Consider the following 21,812-nt stretch of genomic DNA (forward strand, 5'->3'; position numbering starts at 1 on the left):
AGATCCAAGCCCTGAAACTGCCCACAAGGGCTGCTTCACCCGGCCCTTGTGAGTCTCGAACAAACTTTCTGTCGACCAAAGTATTGTAAGTGGATAAAATGAATAAACCCAGAAAAAATGGAAAAGTCCACTCACTGTCAACTGCGTTTATTTTCAGCAAACTTAATGTGTAAATATTTGTATGAATATAACAAGATTCAACAACTGAGACAAACTGAACAAGTTCCACAGACATGTGACTAACAGAAATTGAATAATGTGTCACTGAACTGGGGGGGGGGGGGGTCAAAATAAAAGTCAATATCTGGTGGGGCCACCAGCTGCATTAAGTACTACAGTGCATCTCCTCCTCATGGACTGCACCCGATGTGCCAGTTCTTGCTGTGAGATGTTACCCCACTTTTCCACCAAAGCACCTGCAAGTTCCTGGACACTTCTGGGTGGAATGGCCCTAGCCCTCACCCTCCATCCAACAGGTCCCAGGCGTACTCAATGGGATTGAGATCCGGGTTCTTCACTGGCCATGGCAGAACACTGTCAATCTCAACGCTGTGTGTTACAGGGAAGACATCCTCCTCCCTCATGTGGTACCCTTCCTGACACCTGCATATTGCACATCGAAGTTGCACAAGATCTCTGATGTAGCCTCGTATAGAAACTGTGTTTGTAGTACCAGCAATATTGATATGCTTTCATTTTGAGAATAAACTATTTTTTTCTTCAGTTGGCTACATCGTTGTCTGACTAGTTGTCTGACTAATTTCTCTGGGCCTATGTATTTAAAGTTATCAAATAAAAGAGAAACGGTCTTCATTTTGGGTGCATTTATTTACATTTGGATTCATTGACAAATAAAACATCTACAGTGAGACGTTCTTCATCAAGTATTCATGCCTACATGTAGTATACATGCCTACATTATAACATAAGTCACAGTGAAAAATAGACAGTTGATCTAAAAAAGAACATAAGGGAAATGTTTGCAATATTATGAACTAATATAATGCTGATTAGATCATCTTTGCTTTTCTCCCTCCTTTCCCCATCGGTTGGTCAATTTTTTATCCCCCTGTCCTCGTCGCTGTATCTGATTGACTGGCGACACAGCGGGCAGTTTCCAAACTCGGCCGTGACCCGCTGGGTGCAGCGAAGGCACAGGCAGCGGTGGGCGCAGGGAAGGACCACAGAAGCTCTAGCAGATAGACAGACCACGCAATCGTCAGCGATGTCCCGATCTACAGTGCAGAAGAAATAGAAAGCAAGTAACTTTACGGTCACCAACAAAAGAGGCTGCCAAGAAAACTATATTGTAAATAGACCACAGTTCCTTTAGGTCAACAGAAATCCATATCCTAACATTGAAATAAAACTGTACAACTGCACAAGTGGCGACCCATCATTCAGGGTAGGTGGGGCACCTGTTTAGCTAAAACAAAGTTTTTTTTGTTTTTGCATGTTATTTTGACGTTAATACGTGACACATCCGTTTGCAAACAATAATAAAAAATAAAAAGATTAAGTTAATGAAGCGGTACACAAACATGGTCTATTTTTTGCTTTCTTAAGGCAGCTCCAATTTGCAGGTGTTTCAGCCTAGCTCAGTGCTTTATATGTTGGTGAGGCAGCCAGCGGAAAATATGCAATGGTAATGTTCTCTTGTTGCGCCATGATTGGTTCAGTGTTCTGTCACTCATGGTGACATTACATCACCTCCAAATCTATGGGGAGAGCTCGAAAATTCAAGCCTCTTAGGTGCTGCAATAGGCTGCATTCAAACACTTAAAAGACACACCCTATCCCCTCAGCCCTCAAATTAAGTGGACTCTTCTGATGACGTATCATGAAGTCTGATGAGTATACACTTGCAGGGCAAGGGGCGAGGGAGGAAGGAATGATTTTTAAAATGGACCACCTTGCCTGGAAATTCGTCACTCGTTCATCGTGCGATGATTGTGCTTTCAGCCACTGTAGCCTGTGGGTGCTTAATATGCACTACAGTCAATTATGATTGCATGTTTACTTATATTAACTATATAATTATTAATATACGCCTACTGTATGATAGCAAATTAATTAGCTAACTAACGTTAGCCTGCCTAGCTGGAACTTCTGAAGGAAAATATTTTATTTCTACAATTTCCAAAAGCTAACCAAACAAAAACATCATTACTTTTACGAGATGTGTTTGTGCCGTCATGTGCATTAGTAGCACAATTTCTAACCTTTTTACATTTGTTTTTATTACACTTGTATGTTGACTTATCCATATTAAACGTTGAGGTTTTAAGTTTTGGCTGACTTTTCATAGCAGATGTACAATCATTGCAAATTGAATTATGGGACATTTCAGGCCCCAAAGTGAACATACTTGTACAGTCGCAAACTCAATCAAAAATGAGGGCTGAGGGGCTTACTTTGCGAACTTCCCTTGTTTGGCTAATAGTTTGAACCGACGTCCAAGATGGTGACGGGGATTCCCCCAAGGGCAAAAGGTGAGGGTAAGTGGACGAGGGCGTGTCTTTTATGAGTTTGAAATGCAGCCATAGAGTTACATTAGAAGTGCCCATCCAAGAAGGCTCAAGGTCATTGGCCAAGGTAAAATTCCGTCAAATCACGTTATATCTACCGTAGCTTTGATTGGACTGATCATGCCAACATCATACTTTCAAAATCTTATGAATCAAGTCGATAATCTCCTGGAAAATCCTTTTCAATCATTGATTGAGAAATCAGATAAAAACATATCGGTGCTCATCGGCCATTCGACATAAACATTACACAACAAGTTGGAAATCGCAAATTCAACAATGAGTGGTTTGGAAGGAATCTGTGGCTAACGGCAAGAATTGCAAAGCAATCACTAGCCTGCTCTTCAGTGGAGTGGATGTGTGGTCCAAGTTTGGGTTTAAGGGTCTCTTTTCCAATTTTAAAAGGATAAACATTCAACATTGGCCATGCTGTCAATCCATTATGACTTCTGCTGCATTGGAAACTCGGAAATCTCAGACTTTAGTGAGTTCAAGACAACTGGGAACTCTGGAAAAAAATGAGCTCAGACCGGGAAAATATGTTTTGAAAGGTCATTCAACTTGGAATTTCATATCGAGAACTCTGACCTCTTTCTAGAGCTCCAACCTGAAGATCACTGACGTCATGACCTTGATTTTTTACCGCAGAGTTCCCAGTTGTCTTGAAAGCATTATAAATCCAGAGAATGCTAGACTTTGACATGCCCACAAAGGATTGTTGCGCCACCTTCCTGTTCAAGTGAGCACAGCACAACAATGTGAGTCCAACAATGGCTTGTATGCTGCTTAAATTATGTAATATGCCAGTCAGATGTGTATACTGTAGCTAAGAAAGTAATACTAAGTGTATGGTGTGTAGTAAGCTGTTGGTAGCCCATGTGCCTCACCCTAATAATTTGGTCCCTTTTCCCCTCGTAACTTAGCCTACTGTTTTGACTTGGTGGTGCACATGTAGCCTATAGCCTGTTTTAGAGAAATGTAATCATTGAATATTGTAAGAGCTTTCATTGTCTGCTTATGTGCACCCTTTATTTATCCTACAGTTCTGACTTGGTGTACAGGGAGAACACTGTAAGAACGACCCATGTTCTAAATTTTGTCACTGTACATTACAAAAGTGCTGAACAAAATAGTTATACTAAATCCATCCTAGCTCACTCATTAATATCTTAGTCAAAGTTACGGATTGCCTCTTATCTGCTCGTCGTCCCCTTATGCCAAAGTTTGTACATCTCAATTGTCAGTAGAAACCACATTTGTTTTAGCAAGTCAGCTATATCAGCTATGTTTTTTTTAAAGGCTGTAAATGACGCTGAATGAACTGTTTCGCTGCCAGACAAGGCTCCACTGATAGGCAGCTGTAGCAGTGGAAAGGAGTTGGGACAGCTTTATGTAGACCCTAACAGTGTGTGGGCACCATTTGTCACCATTATAGTGCAATGAATGTATTGTTTAGGCTTGTATAGTGGCTTTGGTGGCAGGCATCTACATATTTTATTTTAGATTTTGAGTTTGCCCCACCAAGATTTAAATTGCATTCGGGATTGAGACCCCTTGACTTTCCCCACATTTTGTTATGTTACAACCTTATTCTAAAATGTATTAATGTGTTTCCTCATCAAGCTACACCTCATAATGACAAATTGAAAAAACTGGTTTTAATTTAAATCATTTATAATTTACACAAAGTAAAAAACATACCTTATTTTCTTAAATATTCAGACCCTTTGCTATGAGACTTGAAATTGAGCTTGTTTTCATTGATAATCCTTGAGATTTTTCTACAATTTGACTGGAGTCCACCTTTGGTAAATTCAACTGATTGGACATGATTTGGAAAGGCACACACCTGTCTATATATGGTCCCACAGTTGAAAGTGCATGTCAGAGCAAAAACCAAGCCATGACGTCGAAGAAATTGTCCCTAGAGCTTTGAAACAGGATTGTGTCGAGGCACAGGTCTGGGGAAGGGTAACAAAAACTGTCTGCAGCATTTAAGTCTTCAAGAACACAGTGGCCTCTATCATTCTTAAATGGAAGAAGTTTGGAACCACCAAGACTCTTCCTAGAGCTGGCACGCCAAACTGAGCAATCGGGAGTGAAGGGCCTTGGTCAGGCAGGTGACCAAGAACCCGATGGTTACTCTGACAGAGCTCCAGATGGAAGCCACTCTTCAGTAAAAGGCACATGACAGCCCGCTTGGAGTTCGACCAAAAGACACCTAAAAGGTATCAAGGAAACAAGATCCCCTGGTCTGATGAAACCAAGATTGAACTCTTTGGCCTGAATGCCAAGCGTCACGTCTTGAGGAAACCTGGCTCCATCCTTACGGTGAAGCATGGTGGTGGCAACATCATGCTTTGGGGATGTTTTTAAGTGGAAGGGACGAGGAGACTATTCAGGATCAAGAGAAAGATGAACGGAGCAAGGTACAGAGAGATCCTTGACGAAAACCTTTTCCGGAGCGCTCAGGACCTCAGACTTGGGCGAAGGTTCACCTTCCAACAGAACAACGACCTTAAGCACACAGCCAAGACAATGCAGGAGTGGCTTCCGGACAAGTCTCTGAATGTCCTAGAGTGGTCCATGCAGAGCCTTGAACCCAATAAAACATCTCTAGAGACCTGAAAATAGCTGTGCAGCGACACTCCCCATCGAACCTGACAGAGCATGAGAGGATCTGCAGAGAAGAATGGGAGAAATTCCCCAAATACAGGTGTGCCAAGCTTGTAGCGTCATACCCAAGAAGACTCGAGGCTGTAATCACTGCCAAAGGTGCTTCAACAAAGTACTGAGTAAAGGGTCTGAATACTTATGTAAAATGTGATTTCTGTTATGATTTTTAATACATTTGCAAAAAATTCTAAAAATCTGTTTTTGCTTAGTCATTACGGGGTATTGTGTGTAAATAGATGAGGGAAAAAACTATTTAATACATTTTAGAATAAGGCTGTCACATAACAAAATGTGTAAAAACTCAAGGGCTCTGAATACTTTTCGAATGCACTGTATATGCTAAAATCGTCACTGCAACTGTATCAACTTTGTAAATATCTACACTCGCCAACCTGAATGCCCTAGCCTTTGTGGGGGGCCCTAAGCGAGATTTGTTTGGGAGCCCCCTCTTGAAGGTGGATAGAAAAATTTACATTTTAAAATGAATTTCCTGCAATTCTACACATTTTTCAATGGGGAGTAGAGAAAAGGTTGCGGTTTTAAAGCAAGCTTTCTACAATTCTACACATGTTGCCATTGGGTGGAGAAAAGCTTAGCAATTTGATAACAAATATAATTTTGCCATGGGGCAGAGAGAACAAGTATGCCGTTTTTACATGCGTCCTCCGATACACAACCCAACCAGCCGTACTGCTTCTTAACACAGCGCGCATCCAACCCGGAAGCCAGCCGCACCAATGTGTCGGAGGGTACACCGTGCAACCCTCCCTAACCCAATTGTGCGTCGCCCCACGGACCTCCCGGTCGCTGCCGGTTACGACAGAGCCTGGGCGCGAACCCAGGGACTCTGATGGCACAGCTGGCGCTACAGTACAGCGCCCTTAACCACTGTGCCACCCGGGAGGCTACTATTCTAATTCTCAACAATAAGTTGAGTCACCAACTGAGTTCCTAAATATATATATTTTTTAATTAATTTTTATTAATTAATTAATGTATTTATTTTGGTCACCCCCTACTGGCTGAGACAGTTTATGTCGCTTATGCCTGGAGCCGGCACTGTCTGGCTTTAATAATGCAGTTAGTTACACACCTATAGAGTGGTCTATCTGTGTGGTAGTGATAGGGTCAGCAGAGAGCCTGTAGTCCTGAGGGGTGCGACAGGGATGATCCTCGTTCACACACATGCAGCTGTCCCTATGAGACACAGAGGGAGGAGGAGGGACAGGACAGGACCTCCGGATCTGCAACTTCAATAAGTCTTTCTTTTCTGATCCTGAAAAAGGAAGGAAGAACATAAAGCACTGATCAGTCGGAGTTAATGTGATACTATCTAAAAAAAATAAAAGATTGTACAAACTACTTTATCAACCAAGAAATTCACCATGTGCCTCACCCAATAGGAGCACAGCTCTGGTCTGTCCGTAGACATCTATCATGGCCCACAGGGGGCGTGTCACATCCACCCCCTTCAGTAGCTTGTACCTCAAACCATTTGGCCCCTCGTAAACCAGCATTCCTCGAGGGGTCACCCAGAAGCGGAGCTCTGCACCTGGGATGATGAGGCTGGAGGGCACGATGGATGCCCAGTACCCGTAGGTGGTGGTGAGGTCAGGGATAGCCATAGCAGGAGGGAAGAGGGGCCCAGAGGAGGAGGGGGGTATGATGGTGAAGCCCAGCCGCAGAGCTCCATGCCAGTGTTGGTCACAACATTCCACCCGCAGATGTATCTTCTCCTGGACCCTGATTGGACGACTGCTGAAAGTCAGACCATTCTGGAAGGTCTCTCTGTCCCTCTCCACACGTCTACCTCCCAGACTCAGCCACACATTGGTTCCCAAGGCCCCTTTGTGGAAGGACAGGGGCCCCAGACAGTGACGCCCACATATATTGGGTGGATACATCTCTAAAGGGGAGGGAGGAAGATTGTTTAATTGTGTTTTATAATGTTTTGCTAACAATCAGCTGACATTATTTACCAGGCAAGTCTACCTTCCTTTAAAACCTAAAGCTAACACACATTTTAAACTTTCTCGCAGATGGCTGACAAGTCAAAACATGTGGGAAGACGAAGTTTATGGATTTAAATCTGCTTAGTACCTTAAACATGTTTCATGTGTTGTAAAGAATATTCATGAACTTTATTATTATATCGTGGTGTTGACTACACTTAAGCAGAAATGTCCGTTCGTTTATGGTTTCATTATTTGCTAAATATGGGTAAATCTTTCAATATGAACATCAAATCAAAGTTATTTGTCACGTGCGCCGAATACATACTTACAGTGAAAGGCTTTACTTACAGGCTCTAACCAACGGTGCAAATTTTAAGTAAAAAAAAACAATATTACAGTTGAAGTCAGAAGTTTACATACACTTAGGTTTGAGTCAATAAAATTCAACCACTCCACAAATTTCTTGTTAACAAACTATAGTTTTGGCAAGTCGGTTAGGACTTCTACTTTGTGCATGACACAAGTCATTTTTCCACTAATTGTTTACAGACAGATTATTTCACTTAAAACTCACTGTATCACAATTCCAGTGGGTCAGAAGTTTACCTACACTAAGTTGACTGTGCCTTTAAACAGCTTGGAAAATTCCGGGAAATTATGTCATGGCTTTAGAAGGTTCTGATAGGCTAATTGACATCATTTGAGTCAATTGGAGGTGTACCTGTGGAAATATTTCAAGGCCTACCGTCAAACTCAGTGCCTCTGTTTGACATCATGGGAAAATCAAAAGAAATCAGCCAAGACCTCAGAAAAAAAATGTAGACCTCCACAAGTCTGGTTCATCATTGGGAGCAATTTCCAAACGTCTGAAGGTACCACGTTCATCTGTACAAACAATAGTACGCAAGTATAAACACCATGGGACCACGCAGCCGTCATACCGCTCAGGAAGGAGATGCGTTCTGTCTCCTAGAGATAAATGTATTTTGGATCGAAAAGTGCAAATCAATCCCAGAACATCATTAAAGGACCTTGTGAAGATGCTGGAGGAAACAGGTACAAAAGTATCTATAGCCACAGTAAAACGAGTCCTATATCGACATAACCTGAAAGGCCGCTCAGTAAGGAAGAAGTCACTGCTCCAAAACCGCCATAAAAAAAGCCAGACTACGGTTTGCAATTTCACATGGGGACAAATATCGTACTTTTTGGAGAAATGTCCTCTGGTCTGATGAAACAAAAGAAAACTGTTTGGCTATAATGACCATCGTTATGTTTGGAGGAAAAAGGGGGACGCTTGCAAACCGAAGAACACCATCCCAACCGTGAAGCACGGGGGTGGCAGCATCATGTTGTGGGGGTGCTTTGCTGCAGGAGGGAGTGGTGCACTTCACAAAATAGATGGCATCATGAGGTAGGAAAATGATGTGGATATATTGAAGCAACATCTCAAAACATCAGTCAGGAAGTTAAAGCTTGGTCGCAAATGGGTCTTCCAAATGGACAATGACCCCAAGCATACTTCCAAAGTTGTGGCAAAATGGCTTAAGGACAACAAAGTCAAGGTATTGGAGTGGCCATCACAAAGTCCTGACCTCAATCCTATAGAAAATATGTGGGCAGAACTGAAAATCCGTGTGCGAGCAAGGAGGTCTACACACCTGACTCAGTTACACCAGCTCTGTCAGGAGGAATGGGCCGAAATTTACCCAACTTATTGTGGGAAGCTTGTGGAAGGCCACCCAAAACGTTTGACTGAAGTTAAACAATTTAAAGGCAATGCTACCAGATACTAATTGAGTGTATGTAAACTTCTGACCCACTAGGAATGTCAAATCCGAAAGAAATCATTCTCTCTACTATTTTCTGACATTTCACAATCTACAAATAACGTTGTGATCCTAACTGACCTAAAACAGGGAATTTGTACTATGATTAAATGCCAGGAATCGTGAAAATTTGAGTTTAAATGTATTTGGCTAAGGTGTATGTAAACTTCCGACTTCAACTGTAGGCAAACAATAGATAAGTAAAGAAATCAAATCTAAAAACAGTGAAAGATAACAGTAGAGAGGCTATAACGGTAGCGAGGCTACATACAGACACCGGTTAGTCGGGCTATTTGAGGCAGTATGTACATGTAGGTATAGAGTAGCAGCAGTGTAAAAGAGGGGTTGGGGGGGCACACAATTCAAATAGTCCGGGTAGCCATTTGATTACCTGTTCATGTGTCTTATGGCTTGCGGGTAAAAAAGGTCCTTTTGGTCCTAGACTTGGCACTCCGTACCCCTTACCATGCGGTAGTAGAGAGAACAGTTTATGACTGCACATAAGCCCCAGTGATGTCCTGGGCCGTACGCACTACCCTCATGTTATGGATCTTTCAGTTTCATTATATGTCAATATGTCTCGTGCTAAACCCTTCTATTTTTTCCATAGTCCAAAAGTCATATAAATGAGGACATTATTGACATTATTATAAGCAAGCCATTTCTCTGAAACATCCTCCTTGTACCTTGCTTTACATGATTAACAAGATCACGTGGGAAGCAAGTTTTCTGTACTGAAACTGATGTTAAACTCCATACATAGCATATTATGACTCCACAAACATTCCACTGTATGTGCTTGTATGGTATCATTTACCTGGGTGCATTTCTCTGCGGCTTTCATTAAATCATTTGTTAGATACTCGCTAATAATTGGTCCCTAATTATTAAATTTAAAAATGGATGTTAATTTCATTACTTGCACCATCTACACACAAACAACAATGGAAATCTTTCCAGTTATTAACCTAATCTCACAGGTTACCATTTAATATTAAAGTTGCCATTTTTTTGTTCGTTTTTACATGGTTATTTCAAGACCTTTGAAATAGTTTGAATGATTCACCGCAGTTGTTTTGATGCTTTGTTCACATCCTGGTTGTGAAGTATGCATTTATCAAATCTGTACAATGGATTGTTTTTAATTGTTGTATATATTTATTTAGAAAACCCCAGCTGTTTACTCAATTACGGGAAATAGTCTACATACTCCTCTCGGTCAAGGTCCCTTTTTATGGCTTAGAATAAATAGACTCAGGGGTCTCCCGAGTAGAGATTCTGGGTTCGAGTCCAAGCTCTGTCGCAGCTGACCGGGAGACCCATGGGGCGGCGCACAATTGACCCAGCGTCGTCTGGGTTAGGGGAGGGTTTGACCAGCAAGAATGTCCCATCGCGCACTAGTGACTCCTGTAGCGGGCAGGGTGCAGTGTACGCTGACATGGTCGCCAGGTGTATGGTGTTTCCTCCGACACATTGGTGCGGCTGGCTTCCAGTACGGCTTGATTGGGTTTCGGAGGACGCATGTCCATTACAGGAGTTGCAGCGATGAGACAAGACTGTAACTACCAATTGGATACCACGAAATTGGGGAGAAAAAGGGTAAAAAATATAAAATAATAATAAATAAATACGACTCATTCAGAAATTATACTTAACTATACTTAAGTATATTTACTTTTCACTTTTACTTGAGTCATTTTCTATTAAGGTATATTTACTTTTACTCAAGTATGAGAATTGGGTACTTTTTCCACCACTGATAAAAACACAACGCTACAGAGCGCCAGTATCAGATAATCAGTTTAACTCTCTAGAAAGCATGCATATCAGTTAACTACATACTTTTTGTGCAAAATGTTGCCAAATAGTATTTTACATTTTGAATGTCTAATTATATCTACATTTCTAATTAATTTAATTTATGTACACGTGTTATATCTGTCTAGACAGATATTGATGAATACATCGGAATGTGAATAATATTCATATTGTATTCTTACCAGTGCTCCTACCAATCTCCATCCTCTTCAGGTTTGCCAGTCTTGAAGTTGGCTTCTTCCCGTGGAGTCTTCACACTGGACTGATACAGTAGCAAGGCAGCAGTGATGTTGGCTCTTCTTAGTGTGGCGTGTATAGTTTTGTTTTGAGACAGCACAACCTCTTCAGTTAAAGGTTGGGGGAGTGGCATAAAAACACAGCCTCCCCTACCCACTCTCCCCATATCACGTTGTCTTTGCTTAGCAAAATGACTTGGCAATATTTATACTTTAACTGTTTTATTTCATGTCTGCAATAAAGTAGAGGTGATGCCGGATCTGACAATTAATCTTGATGGTTGTACAGTCATCTCAAATAAAACTGAAAGGACTGTGGCTTTACTCTGGACTCTGATCTCTCTTTTGACAAACACTACAAACATTTCAATGACAGCTTTTTTCCATCTAAATAACATTGCAAAAATCAGAAACGTTGTCCAAAAATTATGCAGAAAAATCAATCCATGCTTTGTCACTTCTAGGTTAGTCTACTGCAATGCTCTACTCTCCAGCTACCTGGATAAAGCACTATATAAACTTCAGGTAGTGCGAAACACGGTTACTAGAATCTTGACTAGAACCCAAAAAATAATTCATATTACTCCAGTGTTAGCCTCTCTACACTGGCTTCTTGTTAAGGCTAGGGTTGATTTCAAGGTTTTACTGCTAACCTACAAAGCATTATATGGGCTTGCTCCCCGATTTGGTCCTGCCATACATACAGTTGAAGGCAGAAGTTTACATACACCTTAGCCAAATACATTTAAACTCAGTTCTTCACAATTCCTGACATTTAATCCTAGTAAAAATTCCCTGCCTTAGGTTAGCTAGGATCACCACTTTATTTTAAGAATGTGAAATGTCAGAATAATAGTAGAGAGAACTATTGATTTCAGCTTTTATTTCTTTCATCACATTCCCAGTGGGTCAGAAGTTTACATACAATCAATTAGTAGCATTGCCTTTAAATTGTTTAACTTGGGTCAAACGGTTTGGGTGGCCTTCCACAAGCTTCCCACAATAAGTTGGGTCAATTTTGTCCCATTCCTCCTGACAGAGCTGGTGTAAATGAGTCAGGTTTGTAGGCCTCCTTGCTCGCACACGCATTTTCAGTTCTGCCCACATATTTTCTATAGGCTTCAGGTCAGGGCTTTGTGATGGCCACTCCAATACCTTGACTTTGTTGTCTTTAAGCCATTTTGCTACAACTTTGGAAGTATGCTTGGGGTCATTGTCGATTTGGAAGACCCATTTGCGACCAAGCTTTAATTTCCTGACTGATGTCTTGAGATGTTGCTTCAATATATCCACATCATTTTCCTACCTCATGATGCCATCTATTTTGTGAAGTGCACCACTTCCTCCTGCAGCAAAGCACCCCCACAACATGATGCTGCCACCTGCGTGCTTCACGGTTGGGATGGTGTTCTTCAGCTTGCAAGCCTCCCCCTTTTTCCTCCAAACATAACAATGGTCATTATGGTCAAACAGTTCTATTTTTGTTTCATCAGACCAGAGAACATTTCTCCAAAAAGTACGACCTTTGTCCCCATGTGCAGTTGCAAACCGTAGTGGCTTTTCTACGGCAGTTTAGGAGCAGTGGCTTCTTCCTCGCTGAGCACTCTTTCAGGTTACGTCGATATAGGACTCGTTTTACTCTGGATATAGATACTTTTGTACCTGTTTCCTCCAGCAACTTCACAAGGTCCTGTTGTTCTGGGATTGATTTGCACTTTTCGCACCACAGTATATTAATCTCTAGGAGACAGAACGCGTCTCCTTCCTGAGCGGTATGACGGCTGCGTGGTCCCATGGTGTTTATATTTGCATACTATTGTTTGTATTGATGAACGTGGTACCTTAAGGCATTTGGAAATTGCTCCCAAGGGTGAACCAGACTTGTGGAGGTCTCCATTTTTTTCTGAGGTATTGGCTGATTTCTTTTGATTTTCCCATGATGTCAAGCAGAGGCACTGAGTTTGAAGGTAGTCCTTGAAATACATCCACATGTACACCTCCAATTGAAGAAAATTATGTCAATTAGCCTATCAGAAACTTATAAAGCCATGACATTATTTTCAGGAATTTTCCAAACTGTTTAAAGGCACAGTCAACTTAGTATATGTAAACTTCTGACCCACTGGAATTGTGATTATTTCACTTATAATTCAAGAATGAATTGTGTCATGCACAAAGTAGATGTCCTAACCGACTTGCCAAAACTATAGTTTGTAAACTAGAAATTTGTGGAGTAGTTGACTCCAACCTACAGTGGGGAGAATAAGTATTTGACACACTGCCGATTTTGCAGGTTTTCCTACTTACAAAGCATATAGAGGTCTGTAATTTTTATCATAAGTACACTTCAACTGTGAGAGACGGAATCTAAAACAAACATCCGGAAAATCATATTGTATGATTTTTAAGTAATGAATTTGCATTTTATTGCATGACATAAGTGTTTGATACATCAGAAACGCAGAACTTAATATTTGGTACAGAAACCTTTGTTTGCAATTACAGAGATCATACGTTTCCTGTAGTTCTTGACCAGGTTTGCACACACTGCAGCAGGGATTTTGGCCCACTCCTCTATACAGACCTTCTCCAGATCCTTCAGGTTTCGGGGCTGTCGCTGAGGAATACGGACTTTCAGCTCCCTCCAAAGATTTTCTACTGGGTTCAGGTCTGGAGACTGGCTAGGCCACTCCAGGACCTTGAAATGCTTCTTACGGAGCCACTCCTTAGTTGCCCTGGCTGTGTGTTTTGGGTTGTTGTCATGCTGGAAGACCCAGCCACGACCCATCTTCAACGCTCTTACTGAGAGAAGGAGATTGTTGGCCAAGATCTCGTGATATATGGCCCCATCCATCTTCCCCTCAATACGGTGCAGTCGTTCTGTCCCCTTTGCAGAAAAGCATCCCCAAAGAATGATGTTTCCACCTCCATGCTGCACGGTTGGGATGGTGTTCTTGGGGTTGTACTCATCCTTCTTCTTTCTCCAAACACGGCGAGTGGAGTTTAGACCAAAAAGCTCTATTTTTGTCTCGTCAGACCACATTACCTTCTCCCATTCCTCCTCTGGATCATCCGGATGGTCATTGGCAAACTTCAGATGGGCCTGGACATGCGCTGGCTTGAGCAGGGGGACCTTGCGTGCACTGCAGCATTTTAATCCATGACGGTGTAGTGTGTTACTAATGGGTTTCTTTGAGACTGTGGTCCCAGCTCTATTCAGGTCATTGACCAGGTCCTGCCATGTAGTTCTGGGCTGATCCCTCACCTTCCTCATGATCATTGATGCCCCACAAGGTGAGATCTTGCATGGAGCCCCAGACCGAGGGTGATTGACCGTCATCTTGAACTCCTTCCATTTTCTAATATTTGCGCCAACAGTTGTTGCCTTCTCACCAAGCTGCTTGTCTATTGTCCTGTAGCCCATCCCAGCCTTGTGCAGGTCTACAATTTTATCCCTGATGTCCTTACACAGCTCTCTGGTCTTGGCCATTGTGGAGAGGTTGGAGTCTGTTTGAGTGTGTGGACAGGTGTCTTTTATACATGTAACGAGTTCAAACAGGTGCAGTTAATACAGGTAATGAGTGGAGAACAGGAGGGCTTCTTAAAGAAAAACTAACAGGTCTGTGAGAGCCGGAATTCTTACTGGTTGGTAGGTGATCAAATACTTATGTCATGCAATAAAATGCTAATTAATTACTTAAAAATCATACAATGTGATATTCTGGATTTTTAGATTCTGTCTCTCACAGTTGAAGTGTACCTATGATAAGAAATTACAGACCTCTACATGCTTTGTAAGTAGGAAAACCTGCAAAATCGTCAGTGTATCAAATACTTGTTCTGCCCACTGTAAACGTATGTAAACTTTCAACTTCAACTGTATATGATGACTTTATTTGCATTAAAACTGTGGATGGAAACGTGGTAACTGGATAAGAAAGAGAGTTACAGCACAGACATCAATGACAACCCTTTGAAAAGGAAGGGAAACAACAACTTATGATCAGCTGAGAGATGACATGGGTTCAAGATGAATCTAAACAATCCAGGGTTTGGTTGCCCAGTGGCTGTCTGGACCACGTTTCTACGGACCACATGAGTCCCTTCATGCACTGGTTTACAGCACAGGCCACCCTCGGCAAGCTCAGATAAGACTGTCCAGGTATCAGTCAGGTTAATAATAAATGATATACATCCCTTTCAGTTTCAATTTTACGCCCACAGTCACACAGCATGACTATCTTAACCAATCAACAAGAGGCAATAGAGCCATATTACATCAGAGAACTTTAGTGATATGAAATGACACATACCGATTTCCTGTAAATTGAGACGGCTACAGTTCAAGTAAACCTGTTTGCTTCATGGCCCAACATCATTTAGTCCTTCACACTTACACTCATTTTATCCTGACAAGTGGTTCCAGAAATGGGTTTGTTGCATGACAAAGACAAAATGTTGTTTAAGTAGTGGTCAGTCCAGCTGTTGATACAAACTACAGTGCACACTAAAACCTCTCTTCTCCCATCAGGTATGGTTCCAGAACCGCCGGACTAAGTGGAGAAGGAAGCAGAGTGTGTCCCAGTCTGTCTACACCAGGGGGCTGCTGGGAGCAGTGTGTCCCAGTCTGTCTACACCAGGGGGCTGCTGGGAGCAGTGTGTCCCAGTCTGTCTACACCAGGGGGCTGCTGGGAGCAGTGTGTCCCAGTCTGTCTACACCAGGGGGCTGCTGGGAGCAGTGTGTCCCAGTCTGTCTACACCAGGGGGCTGCTGGGAGCAGAGTGGGGAAGCCCCTGGTGTTACCTCAGAAGTGCATGGGGATTATGACAGACCACTGGACCCTAACTATGACGACCAAAGGATCCACACATACAACACATTCAATGAGCTTTGATAATGAGCTTTGGTAACACGGTCTTCCATGTCATGATCTCTATCATCTAGGACAGGGACAGATATAGACCTATTTATCTGTATCTTTGGTCTGCTGTTGCTTGGTAACCTTGCCTCCCGTTATGCATAAATGGGTTGTTCCACGGATAGAGTGCTTTTTGCGTCCCTTTGATATTTTAAGTAGTAATTGTGCACCAATATTGCTTTCTGAAAGTCCCCGTTAATGTAAGACACATGACAAATTCCATAAATCCAATCTTTTATATGAATAGATCGGCTAAAATGACCCCCCCCAACAAAAAAAAAATCAGCATTGCCAAAAATCTGTCCTTCCTCATGTTTTTCCATCTTCTGGGATTATTTTAATCCATTTAACCCAAAAATGTTCACCATCATTGTAAAACCCTAAAAACATAAAACATTATTAGTGATTAATTTATGTTTGTCCCTCATTTTAGGGGCCACCCTGATAGGTGAATTTAACTCTCATTTTAATATAGTGAAACTATTCCTTTAAAAAAAAGAAACATTTAATATCTAATAGTTGAATTATAGTGTAAAAGCAGGTTATCTGGATCTGTTATAAATGTTTTGGTGTTGTGTGGTACAAAACTGAGCAGGTCAAGCATAACATGTCGATCTCAAAGCTGCCCTTTTTCAACATCATCACTGAGGTATGGTTGATGCAGGTGCCTGAGTGGGAAACAGTCACGCCATGGCATTACACACTTACACAGATCCAACACAGGGTGAATCTTTAAATACAGCGTGAATCTTGGATAATGGCGCCAGAGGAGATGGCTGCTGCTTTATGGTCCCCTAACCAATTGTGCTATTGCGTATGTTTTTTTTGCGTTATTTTTAACTTATTTTGTACATAATGTTTCTGCCACCATTTTTTCTTTAACGAGTGGGACGCAAAGGACTTACTCCAGACACTCGACAAGGCCCTCATCCCCGTCATTCGCAGGAGAAAGAGACTAGAGACTGAGATATCGGGGATGTAGGTCTGGGTGCCTTGTAAGAATCTGACGGCGAATGTGTAATCTGCCCATACCATCGATCCTATTAGCCAACGTACAATCACTGGATAATAAAAAAGATGAACCACAAGCATGTATATCCTACCAAAGGGATATTTAAAAACTGTAATATCTTATGTTTCACCAAGTTGTGGCTGAACGATGACATTAATAACATACTGCTGGCGGGTTTTACACTTTTTCAGCTGGATAGAACAGCAAGGGGTGGAGGTCTATGTATATTTGTAAACAACAGCTGGTGCACGAAATATAAGGAAAAGGAAGTCTCAAGGTTTTGCTTTACTTTCTATTGTGAAAAAAAACTAGAAATAAGAAAAAAACTGAACTTGAGCATGCATAACTATTCACCCCCCCAAAGTCAATACTTTCTAGAGCCACCTTTTGCAGCAATTACAGCTGCAAGTCTCTTGGGGTATGTCTCTATAAGCATGGCACATCTAGCCATTGGGATTTTTGCCCATTTTTAAAGACAAAACTGCTCCAGCTCCTTCAAATTGGATGGGTTCCGCTGGTGTACGGTAATCTTTAAGTCATACCACAGATTCTCAATTGGATTGAGGCCTGTGCTTTGACTAGAACATTCCAAGACATTTAAATGTTTCCCTTTAAACCACTCGAGTGTTGCTTTAGCAGTATGCTTAGGGTCATTGTCCTGCTGGAAGGTGAACCTCCGTACCAGTCTCAAATCTCTGGAAGACTGAAACAGGTTTCCCTCAAGAATTTCCCTGTATTTAGCGCCATCCATCATTCCTTCAATTCTGACCAGTTTCCCAGTCACCGTCAATGAAAAACATCCCCACAGCATGATGCCGACACCACCATGCTTCACTGTGGGGATAGGGTTCTCGGGGTGATGAGAGGTGTTGGGTTTGCACCAGACATAGCATTTTCATTGATGGCCAAAAAGCTGAATTTTAGTCTCATCTGACCAGAGTATCTTCTTCCATATGTTTGGGGAGTATCCCACATGCCTTTTGGCAAACACCAAATGTGTTTGCTTATTTTTCTCTTAAGCAATGGCTTTTTTTCTGACCACTCTTCTGTAAAGTCCAGCTCTGTGGAGTATACGGCTTAAAGTGGTCCTATCGACAGATACTCCAATCTCTGCTATGAAGCTCCATCAGGGTTATCTTTGGTCTCTTTGTTGCCCGTCTGATTAATGCCCTCCTTGCCTTGTCCGTGAGTTTGTGGGCAGCCGTCTCTTGGCAGGTTTGTTGTGTTGCCATATTCTTTAAATGTTTTAGTACTCCGTGGGATGTTCAACATTTCTGATGTTTTTTTATAACCCAACCCTGATCTGTACTTCTCCACAAGTTAGTGGTAGTGGCATGGGTCCTCAGATCCTCAAAAGGTTTTACAGCTCCACCATCAAGAGCCTGGTATGGCAACTGCTCGGCCTCTGATTGCAACGCACTACAGAGGGTAGTGTGTACGGCCCAGTTCATCACTGGGGCCAAGCTTCCTGCCATCCAGGACCTCTATTCCAGGCAGTGTCAGAGCAAAGCCATAAAAATTGTTAAAGATTCCAGCCACCCTAGTCATGGACTGTCCTCTGCTACCGCACGGCAAGCTGTACCGGTGTGCCAAGTCTAGGTCCAAAAGGCTTCTTAACAACTTCTACCCACAAGCCATAAGACTCCTGAACAGCTAATTAAATGGCTACCCAGACTATTTGTATTTACCCCTCCCCCCTTTTACACTGCTGCTACTCTCTGTTTATTATCTATGCACAGTCACTTTAACTCTACCTACATTACATACTACCTCAATAACCTTGACTAACCGGTGCCCCTCACATTGACTCTGTACCGGTACCCCCTGTACTCGCTACTGTTATTTTATTTTTTATTTTTGCTCTTTAATTATTTGTTACAGTTATTGTTTTTATGTATCTATTTTTTTCTTAAAACAGCATTGTTGGTTAAAGGTTTTAAAGTAAGCATTTCACTGTAAGGTCTACACCAGTTGTATTCGGCACGTGACTAATTCTATTTGATTTAATTTATAGTACAGCTTTCATTAGGTGCCTTAGCTCATCTCTATTTGAGCAGCACTCAATCCATCAGAAAAGTTTCCATACTACACCTCTGGGAAGATGAGGATGGGGTGTTGAGTTGTCTGCAACATGGTTGCTCAACCTGAAAAATAAATTAAAAACTTTAAGTGAATAACATGTTAATAACTGTTTGCACCACGTTAGAAGATTGTGCCATAATTGATTTGTTGCTTTTTAACAGTGGTGTAAAGTTCTTCAGTAAAAATACTTTAAAGTACTACTTACTGTAAGTAGTTTGTTTAGGTATCTGTACTTTACTATTTATATTTTTGACAACTTTTACTCCACCACAATCCTAAACAAAATAATGTACTTCTTACTCCATACATTTTCCCTAAGACCCAAAAGTACTTGTTACATTTTGAATGCTTAGCAGGACAGGAAAATGGTCCAATTCACACACTTAACTAGATAACATCCCTGCTTCTTCTGATCTGGTGGACTCAAACACAAATAGTTTGTTGGAGTTAAATAAAAAATCTTGTCATCTGCTTAATATAAGGAATTTATACTTTTGCTTTTGATACTTAAGTATATTTTAGCAATTTAAATTTACTTTTGATAATTAAGTACATTTAAAACCAAATACTTTTAGACTTTACTCAAGTAGTATTTTACTGGGTGACTCGCTTTTACTTGAGTCATTTTCTATTAAGGTATCTTTACTTTTACTCAAATATGACAATTGGGTACTTTTTCCACCACTGCTTTTTAATGCCCTTAGGCAACAGTCTGAGGATGAGACATGGAAGGAAAGCAGCTGCAGTATTACCTTTTGGCCACAAGGTGTCAGTCTTTGACTTCAGATATCTCAAACCAAATGTGGGGGCTGGATTTCACCATGGCTCCTGGACAACCCCAGGCAGGCAGACCACCATGTATCTGGCCAACGTGAAGACTGAGTGGCAATCTTGATCAACTTAATATCTTTGCAAATAATGGGTTATACATCTGCCAACCAAACGCCCCACACGTTCCGAACTTGCACACATACACCACAGAGACGGCCTCACATACACACAATGCTCACAGCGACACACTAGGATTTACATACCATAGAAAAACAGCCGTCATTGGCCAGGATGATGATGTCAATTGCAGTTGTGATTGAACACACAGATTCCTCCATTCCTTGGTTTGTTCTCACTGTGGACAGAGCAAAGAAACTACTAAATGAGACATTAACAAAACCGCCTTTCTCAGAAATCTAAAAACAAACAGTGTGTTCCACAAATTCCCATAAAACTGTCTTTGAGCTCAGTACAGGCTAGGGTGGTGAGTCACTAATGGTCAGAAGCTGTCATGTACAGTGCATTCAGAAAGAATTTAGACCCCGTGACTTTGTGCTTAGGGTCTTTGTCCTATTGGATGGTGAACTTTCGTCCCAGTCTGAGGTCCTGAGCTCTCTGTTCCCTGATTTTCACCCCACATTCCTGCACTACAAATGCTGACCCAGTACGCCCTGTCCTTGGATCTTTTGAACCATCTGTGTACAGTGAGGGGGAAAAGTATTTGATCCCCTGCTGATTTTGTACATTTGCCCACTGACAAAGAAATGATCAGTCTATAATTTTAATGGTAGGTTTATTTGAACAGTGAGAGTAACAATGAAAAAATCCAGAAAAACGCATGTCAAAAATGTTAGAAATTGATTTGCATTTTAGTGAGGGAAATAAGTATTTGACCCCCTCTCAATCAGAAAGATTTCTGGCTCCCAGGTGTCTTTTATACAGGTAACGAGCTGAGATTAGGAGCACACTCTTAAAGGGAGTGCTCCTAATCTCAGTTTGTTACCTGTATAAAAGACACCTGTCCACAGAAGCAATCAATCAATCAGATTCCAAACTCTCCACCGTGGGCAAGACCAAAGAGCTCTCCAAGGATGTTTGTTACCTGTATAAAAGACACCTGTCCACAGAAGCAATCAATCAATCAGATTCCAAACTCTCCACCGTGGGCAAGACCAAAGAGCTCTCCAAGGATGTCAGGGACAATCTCCTGGGGCTCCATGCAAGATCTCACCTTGTGGAGTTGCAATGATCCTGAGAACGGAGAGGAATCAGCCCAGAACTACACGGGAGAATCTTGTCAATGATTTCAAGGCAGCTGGGACCATAGTCACCAAGAAAACAATTGGTAACACTCTTGCGCCCGCAAGGTCCCCCTGCTCAAGAAAGCACATATACATGCCCGTTGGAAGTTTGCCAATGAACATCTGAATGATTCAGAGGACAACTGGGTGAAAGTGTTGTGGTCAGTTGAGACCAAAATGGAGCTCTTTGGCATCAATTCAACTCGCCGTGTTTGGAGGAGGAGGAATGCTGCCTATGACCCCAAGAACACCATCCCCACCGTCAAACATGGAGGTGGAAACATTATGCTTTGGGGGGTTTTCTGCTAAGGGCACAGGACAACTTCACCGCATCGAAGGGACGTTGGACGGGGCCATGTACCGTCAAATCTTGGGTGAGAACCTCCTTCCCTCAGCCAGGACATTGAAAATGGGTCGTGAATGGGTATTCCAGCATGACAATGACCCAAAACTCACGGCCAAGGCAACAAAGGAGTGGCTCAGCGCGACGGGACAAGGACATCCCGGCTGGGCCAAACCCTGCCCTAACCCGGACGACACTGGGCCAATTGTGCATCGCCTCATGGGTCTCCTGGTCGCGGCCGACTGCGAGACAGCCCGGTATCAAACCAAGGTCTATAGTAACGCAGCTAGCACTGAGATGCAGTGCCTTAGACTGCTGCGCCACTTGGGAGTCCGTAACCCTC

General features: G+C 42.1%; 1 protein-coding gene across 6 annotated transcripts; it reads right to left on the minus strand.

The window, feature by feature from the left end:
• Nucleotides 1–809: 809 nt before the first annotated feature.
• LOC115124563 (E3 ubiquitin-protein ligase NEURL3-like) lies at nucleotides 810–20,312 on the minus strand. 6 transcript variants are annotated; one of them, XM_065017528.1, is made up of 6 exons: nucleotides 20,089–20,312; nucleotides 19,807–19,916; nucleotides 19,064–19,116; nucleotides 6,589–7,110; nucleotides 6,298–6,480; nucleotides 810–1,235 (listed from the first exon to the last, which is right to left on the minus strand). In XM_065017528.1, the coding sequence occupies exons 4-6, from the start codon at nucleotides 7,106–7,108 to the stop codon at nucleotides 1,054–1,056; spliced, it is 885 nt and encodes a 294-aa protein (XP_064873600.1). In that variant the 5' UTR covers nucleotides 7,109–7,110; nucleotides 19,064–19,116; nucleotides 19,807–19,916; nucleotides 20,089–20,312; the 3' UTR covers nucleotides 810–1,053. The 6 variants fall into 6 exon arrangements, with proteins under 6 accessions (XP_064873600.1, XP_064873599.1, XP_064873598.1 ...); XM_065017527.1 differs by having other exon boundaries at nucleotides 19,807–19,932; XM_065017526.1 differs by having other exon boundaries at nucleotides 19,807–19,961.
• Nucleotides 20,313–21,812: the final 1,500 nt, after the last annotated feature.

This window comes from Oncorhynchus nerka, linkage group LG4 (assembly GCF_034236695.1).
Source record: "Oncorhynchus nerka isolate Pitt River linkage group LG4, Oner_Uvic_2.0, whole genome shotgun sequence".
NCBI classification, from domain to species: domain Eukaryota; kingdom Metazoa; phylum Chordata; class Actinopteri; order Salmoniformes; family Salmonidae; genus Oncorhynchus; species Oncorhynchus nerka.

Coding starts and splice junctions, on each gene's coding strand:
- LOC115124563 (XM_065017524.1), bottom strand. CDS start 11,010: ATGGAGATTGGTAGGAGCACTG. Junction 7,111..10,988: donor GGAGATTGGTAGGAGCACTG/GTAAGAATACAA, acceptor CCTCCCCTTTAG/AGATGTATCCACCCAATATA. Junction 1,236..6,297: donor ACAGATAGACCACTCTATAG/GTGTGTAACTAA, acceptor TCTGCACTGTAG/ATCGGGACATCGCTGACGAT.